This window comes from Mustela putorius, unplaced genomic scaffold (assembly GCF_011764305.1).
Source record: "Mustela putorius furo isolate JIRA1106 unplaced genomic scaffold, ASM1176430v1.1 tig00000407_pilon_pilon_pilon, whole genome shotgun sequence".
Lineage (NCBI taxonomy): Eukaryota > Metazoa > Chordata > Mammalia > Carnivora > Mustelidae > Mustela > Mustela putorius.
The window spans coordinates 21,264,106-21,273,900 of NW_025421373.1; the positions used below are offsets into that span (position 1 = coordinate 21,264,106).

The 9,795-nt window shown below is 40.3% G+C and overlaps 1 protein-coding gene across 1 annotated transcript; it reads right to left on the reverse strand.

The window, feature by feature from the left end:
- Positions 1 to 402: 402 nt before the first annotated feature.
- On the reverse strand, positions 403 to 9,350 carry ESM1 (endothelial cell specific molecule 1). The gene is made up of 3 exons (XM_004737888.3): positions 8,711 to 9,350; positions 5,297 to 5,449; positions 403 to 1,882 (listed from the first exon to the last, which is right to left on the reverse strand). The coding sequence occupies exons 1-3, from the start codon at positions 9,009 to 9,011 to the stop codon at positions 1,785 to 1,787; spliced, it is 552 nt and encodes a 183-aa protein (XP_004737945.1). The 5' UTR covers positions 9,012 to 9,350; the 3' UTR covers positions 403 to 1,784.
- Positions 9,351 to 9,795: the final 445 nt, after the last annotated feature.

Below are 9,795 nucleotides of genomic sequence, written 5' to 3' on the forward strand. Positions count from 1 at the left end.
CGGGATTGTGACTTGAACCGAAGTCAGGTGCTTAACCGACTGAGCCACCCAGGCTCCCTGCTCTATTCTTTTATATGCGCACTGAAATGTTCATCTTTGCCTATGTCTTCTAAAGAATAAGCACCTTCAGACCCTAATGGAAGACTTCTTTTGTTTTTGCCTCTATAGGATGGGATATTATGTGAGGACCTGCTTTTCAAGAAGCTGTAAGGCACAAGAAGATCAAAAATGTGAGGCAAAGAAATAAATATTATAGCCTCAAGTTTTGACAGAGAATGCTTATCTGTAGCAGCAAAGTCAGTTGAGAAGCCTCCCTTTAATATGCATACAAGAGTTCTGATTCATTGGGTGAATCTTTTAAATAATTTAATGATTTAACAAAGTTATGAATGGACTCGAAGCAGCTGTCTTATTTTTTATTGAACAATCATAAACTTTGCCTTTTAAAACATATCCTAACAGCTTACTCAGCTTACATTCAAAGACCCTCCCACACACACATTCACAACTCTGTTGGCAAACTCTGAGAATAAAATATAGGTAAATAGTAAAATAATTCTTAAATAATCTTCACTCCAAATAAAATACTTCCGCAAATATTTCCTAACAAAATCTAGTACAACAGTCCTATTTGTGCTAAGGTCCTCCCAAGTGTACACATAATTCCACTTATCAACCAACTTTAAAGGAAAGGAAAATAAGAAAATGAACAATATTTTAAAGTGGACATTTCCTACCGAAAACTGACTCTTTTCCAAACCTCCTAAAAAAGCATTTTCTATTTTAAATCTGAAACTCATCTAAGTCACTGCACTTTTAAATAAATTTCTTCAGTTGCTCATTTTCTGAGATTTTATAAATCCATAATGACTATTTCTAGGTTTCTTTTATGCTTATTACTATTAATATTGCTATAATTATTAATAATAAATTTACCATACCTCAGGTGTTTGGACACTTTTACCCATTTTAACAGAGAGTATTTCATTCATCTTCTCAAGGTGATTAAGTATGGGTATGGAGGGTGACTCAGACTAACATAATTGTTTACAAAAGCCTTCGCACCTCCTCCAAGTGGGCAAAATACTTCCTAGCTCTCTCAGTCTGGGGTGACATTCTTTAAAACCATTTATGAGAGTGTACATTTGCCCTCTGCCTCAGAATCATCCCTCAGATAAGGTAAGCTGGGCACGACAAGTAGCAACCCTTTGAAACCTGCCTCAACTCAAGGCTGCTCCTCAACCTCCCACAAGATTCAAACATCCCACTTCCTTCAGGGATTGTTTTGTGTTGACTTTTCCAAAGTAAATAAGAAGCACAACTAAATTCTATTGATGTTACCACAAGGAAGACCTAATTATCATACTTTTCCACCCTGAACCCCCTTCTCTCACTCCTAACTCTCCCTCCGTCTTGTATCCCAACATCAGTGTATATCCGAGTCACAGACTCACTCTGGTCTTCAGCTTTGGCTAGCTCTCTCTTTGGCTGACCTGCACTCACATTAAGATTATCTAAATGGCATTTTCAGTTCTTCGGTATTACTATAAACACATATTTAACAAATCTATATGCATTCAAATATTTAACAAATATCTAAAAGTGTTCAGTCATATGCGTTTTTATGGGTTGTTAGTAGCCTACATTTTTTTTTCCTGGACCCACACACATGGCCTCCCAAGATCACACGTCCATATGCTATAATCTAGACAGTTCCTAAAATGTTGGCTGTGTGTTGAATGATCATTAAAATAAGGGTCTTCTCTCAGAAATCCCACCCAGGATCAGCGAGGATTTAACCATTTCATTACAGGAGAGCGGGCATTCTCTTTTACGAGTTCTTCTCTCACAGCGTTGCCGTCTCCAGATGCCATGTCATGCTCTGAAATTAGAAGGAATACAAATCATGTCCAGATGTTTATAACTCTAAGACAAAGAACAGTTTTATCTTACTTTTGTATTACAAGGGATGTACAATAAAGGCCTTAATAGATTCAAAGAGTCTGTGCTCACTGTATCCGCCCACTCTCTGTAAATCGGCGTGTCCCATTCACATCAGCACCCCTGAATGATTTCTCTTCATATACCTATCATCACTGGACATTATCTTATACATGCATTTGTCGTTTTTTTGTTTTGTTTTGTTTTATTTTTTGTTTTGTTTTTTTTCATGTATTATCTCACCCCACCACTAGAATATCATCTCCGAGAAGGCAGGGCTTTGCTTTATTCACAGCTACTGTGCCTGAAACATAGTAGGTGCTTAATAAATACTTATGGAATGAGCAAATATAACAATAGATCTCTAAGTAAGATTTTATACTATCTGGTATATAAGAGGGCTTAACTTATTGTGTGGCCCCAGAAAGCAGATGCAGATCAAAGGACAGAACTTTTCTAAAGATAGCTTTTGTTCTGCATAAAAGTTTATAATATTTAGAATTTTCCAAAGTGAAATTTATCTGCTTCTGAGAGTAGCAAGGTGTGTTTGCTTCAACAGTGCACGTCTTAATATGGAATGCTGTAAGGTCATTGCACCTCGGCAGAGGAATGTGTGCAAAGTAATCAAATATTCCAGATCTTACAGTCCCCAACTCCCTTTAAAAAAAATTGCCTTGCAAATTCCCAGACTTAGAAAATTGGAAATCTCACAACAACAAGAACAACAACAACAAATGGAAATAGGAAGGCAGGAAACCCACTTGCCAAGAATATAGTAGCCAATGGGAAGAAAGCTAGAGAAGATAAGCTCCTGGAATTAGGGTATGGAAGCGACCTCAAGTAGTCCCTGTGCAGATGGACCTTGGAACCACTGACAAAGGCTTTGTAAACAGATCTGTGCAGAGGTGATATGAAGTCTATTGCAAGACTGAGCCCCCAAGCCTCCTCCTACAAACAGTGGCACATGCGCCCTGGCAAGTCCAACAGACGCGATGCACCACTGAGCAGAGGAGCTCCAGTGCAGCCTTTCTGTGAAGACTTTAGGACATTCTGCTCTCCAGCCTGAACCTAAAGTTTACCAAGATCACATTAGTAATCATCTTTTGCCGCCCCTTTAGCTAATAAAAGCAAACACCTTAGGTCAGAAAATGTTTTTCCTATGAATTTCTATTAAGAATCTTGATATGTAATTTGGGCATAGAAATATTTTTTTGGTGTAACCTGTAATGTAACTTCCACCCAGCAAAATATCTGTGTCCGAAGCATCTATATAGTAGTCAAGAGATCTGTCAAATGTGCATGCAAATGACAGAGGCTGACAGGCTCAAGGGAAAGAGACTGCACCAAAGTCCAGTGGAGAAGAAGATGTGTGGCTGAGTGTGCAGTGGGAGGGACGGGTGTTCCTTTCCTGAAGATAATTCCAAAGCTGTTCTCATAGGCCTTCCAAACATTCATCCTAAACACCAGATTCACAAGGGAATCAATTCTTTCTCCGTGGGAAAGGTTTAGGTGCCACCATAAATGAACGAAGAGGAATACAAAAGTGGTTCTCCAAAGTGCTCTGTAGCCTGCAGTTTTTTAAAAAAAAGATTTTATTTATTTATTTGACAGAGAGAGATCACAAGTAGGCAGAGAGGCAGGCAGAGAGAGAGGGGGAAGCAGGCCCCCTGCTGAGCAGAGAGCCCAATGAAAGACTCGATCCCAGGATCCTGAGATCATGACCTGAGCTGAAGGCAGTGGCTTTAACCCACTGAGCCACCCAGACACCCCTGTAGCCTGCAAGTTTTAAAAAAGCAAGATGAGACAAAAAAAGATGCAAGTGTTTGACACAGTTAGCTGTACTAAGACAATAGGTTTCAAACCTGTACTGAATTAATCAAATCATTCAAAAAAATGTGTAGGTCTTGGAAAGTAGATTGATGGTTACCAGGGGCTGGGGAATGGATTATGAGGAATGGGAGCAACTGCTTAATGGACAGTGGGGTTTTATTTTGAGGTGGTGAGAATGTTCTAGAACTGGACCAAAGGGCCAGCTATGCAACATTGTTAATGTACTAACTACCACTGAAATGTTCACTTCAAAATCATTAATTTTCTGTTATGTAAATATTACCTCAATATGAAATTTTGTTTTAGGACTTAAAAAGCAAACTTTTTCCATTTTGCTTTTCAAGGACTATAGGACAGTCATAAGTACTTAAAATATTAATGATAATCTTAATTTCCAGATCAAAATTTCATAAAGATACCTTCCTAACAGCTTTTAAAGGTGGGGTAGGGTGGTCCTTTTAAATTGATGTTTAAGGGCATAACCACACTTCAACATAAAAATTCACTTAAAAATACAGTATTTCCTCTTTTAAAGTACTTAATTATATCCATGTGTAAGGAGGAGGTAAAGCTGGGAATCAGTACATTTGCCAAATATTTCAAATCTTAGTTAACTTGAAGCGCAAAGCACCAGAAAGAATAGCTAAATAAAACGGACTTGGATTGTCAACTATTTGTATGTAAGGAGGGAGAAAACTGTATAGTTTGTTGGTACTGCAGTTTCCATGGCTACATGTTGTTTTAAATGAGCTACTTTCAATTTAATGAAGCTTTACCATACTGTATATGGTAACATTTATTGCACGAGATAACCATTTATTGCATAAGATAACCAAATATGTCAATAGCACCCTCTGATATGTTGTATTTCTCACATTTTAACAACCTGGATCCAAAATACACATTGCATGAACAAGCATCATGTGACCATTACTACAATTTCATTCAAAGGCTTTGAGATAATTCCCAAATTTCAATCACAGTTACTGTCTCTCATCCTCTCCAACATCCATAAAAATGCATGCTTGGAAATATTCCATTTAAATACTCCCATTTTGTTAAAAGAAAAAAAAAAAGAAGAAGAAATGCTCTATAATTTCTATCTTGGCTCTTAAACCTTATCCAATAAATTCCTGAGTATATGTTTTTCTACATGAACTTGAGAGAGAAGTAGCTTTGTCTAGTTTGTATATAAAACAGATCACTGAAGAATTTGAAGAACTTTATATATCTGGGTTATTTTCTTATTACAGGTATTTTGATAATCAATCATATTTATTCTTCATAAAACAGGGTAAACTTTATGGAAAAATGAAATCTTTAAAATCTTTTAAATCTTTAAAAACACACACACACACACACACCAGCAACAACAACCAAACTCAACCACCACCCTTTCTCCCTGGGGAAATTTTTAAAAAAATCATTCAAACCCATGCTCTAAGCTTGTCATCTATATTTCTTGAGTTATTCAAACTGAAAATGAGTTTAATTTTCCAGTATTTATACTGAAATTAATTCTTACCTGTGTGAGAAACAAATCTCCTGTTGGAAGACTTGGCTACCGAATATTGGAAGAAGGGAAATTTCAGACACTTGCCGGTCACTCTGTCACATATGCCTGACTGACAGTTGCAGGTCTCCCGGCATTCCATCCCGAAGGTGCCATAGGGGCAGTCTGAGGACAAAGGGAAGGTTTAGAGAGGGAGCCACTCTTTGAGGACAAGCCTGCTGTCTCACAGCCCTTGTGCGCACGGCCTCCAGATTCTGAACAAACCTCACGAATTTTGACCATCAGGCAAAATCCAATTCTTGAAAAAAAACACCGAAGTTTTGGGAGTTGGTATTTAAAGTCACAAATCACACACTAAGATCAGATCATGGACACCTCAACTGCCGTGTCCTGTCGTGAAGTTCAGTTAAAGGCAGCTACGCATAACCAACATCCTTGAACCAGACAATTCTGTTCACTTTCTCCTTAGATACCAATAGACAGGTGTGTTCTCATAATTTCCTTAGATGACTCCTGTGACAGCTGAGTGAAGTGGGCAATGGAACAGACACATGCATCAGCTTTTCAAAGAGTTTAAAGGATGTGATGCTGCCTTCAAATCCACTGTCTTCACAAACAACGTAATATTTTGGATGATAGGAAAGGGCTCCACCCACCCTAGCCAGGGACCGAGAAGGGTGTCATGGCAGCTCTCCATGAAGTGATCCCTCCTCAGTCCACTCTTTCTCTGTTGAAACGGCAGCACAATTTACCCAACTCCCCCAGATGTTAAGAGGATTTACTAGGAGAGCCTCTGCAGATCTAAGATGCAACATACTAAGAAAAACAAGAGAGCTGAGAATTTACCTGTATACCTCCCCAAATCTGGAAGCATTTCAAACTTCAGTATGTTCATACTCAGACTTAACATGCGATACTGAGAAGACGACGAACCCATTTACTACAAATGCAGGGTCTTAAGACATAAGCAATATCTCTATAGATGACCCAGTCTTCCTCCCCCCCTTCCCTGATGACCCAGTCTTTAACAACCAAGTAGAATAGATGCAGAATATTTATTCTCTGGGCATGAGAACATTCTTGTAAGTAGTGAAGCAACTGAGCCCTGCCCAATCAAATATCCCACATAATGACCAAGGTAGATGTTAATAAAATTTATTTTTAGAAGAGATTTAGAAGTCTTCTCACTGTAACTCTTCAGATTACAGAGGAATCTGTTTTTTTTTTTTTTTTCAATAAGACTTTATGTATCTGATAGATAGCGAGACAGCCCAAGCATGAGGGAGAGGGAGAAGCAGACTCCCCGCCCAGCAGGGATCCTGATGTGGGGCTCAATCCCAAGACTCTGGGAACATGACCTGAGCTGCAGGCAGACGCCCAACCAACTGAGCCATCCAGGGGCCCCGAGGAGTCTAGTTTTAAACATTAGCTTCTCTGTTGGGAAGAACCATCCTTAAAAAGGATCCTAAAAGCCTCTTGCAGAAAAGCACACAGGATTGGGATTTGACTGTGTTTCTAGGTGATTTCGAACACTAACACATGAGCCAAAGTCTCAGTCGCGCTTCTACTGAAACCCCCAGTGTGTTGAATAGCACTGGCTGGATAGCAGGTGTTCAGTAAAAATGTGTTTGGCTGGCTGGCTGTTAACCCGGCAGCATAATGCCAAACATCTGAATATTCAGAGAGCATCTGGAGGTGCAGCTAAAGTATACAGTTTTCCTATGAATGTTCTGTGAAACAGCTGAAGGAGGGAGTCTGCCCACAGCAAAACTCAACATCCCTAAGTAGAGTTGGGGAGGTTCACACAGGGTCACTATGTCCAGCAGAGAGAAAAATGTTCGAAATTAGACTCACTTGCAGTCTGAAGCTGCCAGGAAGAACATTTTAAAATACATTTAAAAAATCTATTCCATTAACAGCTACCTCACTCATTCAGTAGAATGTGCGACTGCTAAAGATCCCAGATGCCTTGCAATGTTTCTTTCCCCAGAGGTGACATTGCATTTACAATCACATTTACAGAGGCGATTTTTATGCCAAGAGAGAAAGCAATCCACTGCGTATACTTGCTATATCATAGTATGATTGTGTGAACCGCTTCCTCCCTAATTTCCTTCTGTGAAATCCTGTGATTTACAGAAAATACAGATTCTGGTCAGCCTAAACGTTTGTGAATGTTCACCAAAAAATGCTTCATCAATATTCTGTCTTTCGTTGGTTATAAACAAAAATAAACGGGACAAAAAACAAGATTCTCCTAATAGTCCAATAATTTATTTTCTAAATTCAGTATACATTGTAGATTAAAAGGTAAATTAATTTATAACATATTTATCTAAAAGGTGGGTGAATTAATGAGACTGTCTCGATGGTGAATGGTTATGATTTGTGAAGGAAAACAACTGTATTGAATACATAAAACATAAGAATGAAATAAAAAAGAAAATATAAGAAATAAATTTCCCAGTCCCTTTAATCGTTTTAAAGGCTTCTTTTTATTACAGAACTGATGAATGGGGCTATAGCATATGTGTTTCATCTTGATAATGGCTTTTAATGATGAGATCATGAGGTATCCGTTTATAGAGTATCTTAAAACCACGATTCTTTTGATTCTAAACATTTTAAACTACAGTCACTAAGTCTGAAATAAATTGTGTAACTGTGTAACTACATTGTTTAGTATTATTTCAACCTGATGACATTCTTCTTTAAGTCTGTAAACTCTCATTCTTTACAGACTTCCATTTTTATTTTTCTTTACTGTTATTTTTACTTGTCTTAAACCATCTGCTGTTTTTCTAGATGACCAAACACCTTTATAAAGTGGAATGGGTTTGTTTTATACTTCAGGGTACCCTCTTTTAAAGAATGTGAGTCATTCTGTTAGATGACTTAAGCCCACCCTATTTCACAAAATGCATTAGCGCTCATCAGAAATATTTGATCTTGAGAGATGCCCTCCAACCGGTGGACCCTTTCAAGATCAAAGAATCCCTAAGCCCACGGCTAGACACCCCTGAAAGGTTATCTAGGGCAGACCTCTGTAATCACTGTGTTGCAGAAAATAAAGAATCTTAACCATCCAAACAGATTACCCATCGAGTTCCTAAAGTTTTCCAGAAAGGGAGGTCCCCCAATTTTTCATTGCAACTTTTTTTCTTAAATCTCTTCCACATAAGGAGTGAAATGCCCTGTTGCTTTCTGTGCCTTGCTGCACCCTGGGTTCAGCCGCTGTTTTGCAGAGTTCCTCCTCTCTCCCTCTCCCTGTCACAATACCTGTGAGGGGCCCCCTTCCTAAGCCACCTGCATTTTCCCTCTTGTCCTTGGCAGCAAAGCCTCCGCACTTCCCAGGCAGGCTGAAAGCCCTCAGGGTGCCCCCCCCCTCCCCTGGGGGGCGGGGAGAAGCGAGAGGTCACCCTTTACCTTTGCAGATACCGAACTCGTCACCAAAGTCATCCTCCTCACTGTAAAACTGACACCTGAGCCCCGGGCCGCACTTGACGCCGTCCATGGCCGACACCGTGCGGTAGCAGGTCTCGCCCAGCCCCGCGGCGCACACCCGGCAGCAACCGCAGTCGTCCAGCACTGTCCTCTTGCAGCGCAGGCTGCTTTTGCACGCGGCGCTGTCGCAGCGCTCGGGGCAGTCCACCGCATACTTGGTGCTCCAGGCCGCCGCCAGGTGCGCAGGGACCAGGAGCGTGGCCAGCAGCAGGAGGCTCTTCATGTTCCCCGAAGGCTCTGGCTTGCCTGCCCGCGGGCGGGGTGGTCTTTGCTGGCGGGAAGCAGCTGTCCAAAGTGGTAGCTGAGCCTCTGCCTACACGTTTATGAGTTTTATACACTGGGTTGCCCGCATGCTTCCCCGTCATCAATTTCCTCAACCCAGCAGCAGCGCTGTCCTCTTGCCAGGCTCTCTTGTTTTAGTTTATGAAATCCAGGATGAAGGCTGGATTAACACGCCGCTGCCATCCAGGAATTGAAAAGCCCAAGCTGATGTCATCTGTTATGTTTAGATGGTTGTTTTGCATGAGCCCTGAAAAACTCGCTCACATCCGTCTCAAGGGCTCAAGGACGTCTGTGAGGGGGGAATAGAGAAGGTTGCATACCCTCCTTCAGGACAGGAATTGTTCTGACACCGGCATATCACTCGGGCTGTGGCTTTGTCTCAGAGCCTCTGTCCTGGGAGGAAAATGATATCGACGTGAATCATCAGGACGAAAGAAGCTCCTTTAAACAAAATAAATAAACATTTGGTATTTCCCCTCAATAAATAGCTGTGAGATCATTTGGAAGAAGAAAGGGTTATATTGTGCCTTTTCAATACTTAGAAGAAAGAAAATATTTTGAAAGGGATTTTTTTTAAGGACCCCTCTCTTCCTTCCTCCCACCCCTCCCCTCAAATGTTATCTCTAAAACAATTTGTAGCCCATGTATCTGAGTTTATCATGGTTGGAGCTGTATTTCTAGAAGACGTGCAAGAGAATTTTCTTTAATATCAATATGAAACCCAC

Excerpts from the sequence above, each read along its gene's own strand:
- ESM1 (XM_004737888.3), bottom strand. The coding sequence starts at position 9,011 with ATGAAGAGCCTCCTGCTGCTGGCCACGCTCCTGGTCCCTGCGCACCTG. Across the intron at positions 5,450-8,710 it reads CGAGTTCGGTATCTGCAAAG|ACTGCCCCTATGGCACCTTC; the intron begins GTAAAGGGTGAC and ends CTTTGTCCTCAG. Across the intron at positions 1,883-5,296 it reads GAGATTTGTTTCTCACACAG|AGCATGACATGGCATCTGGA; the intron begins GTAAGAATTAAT and ends TTCTAATTTCAG.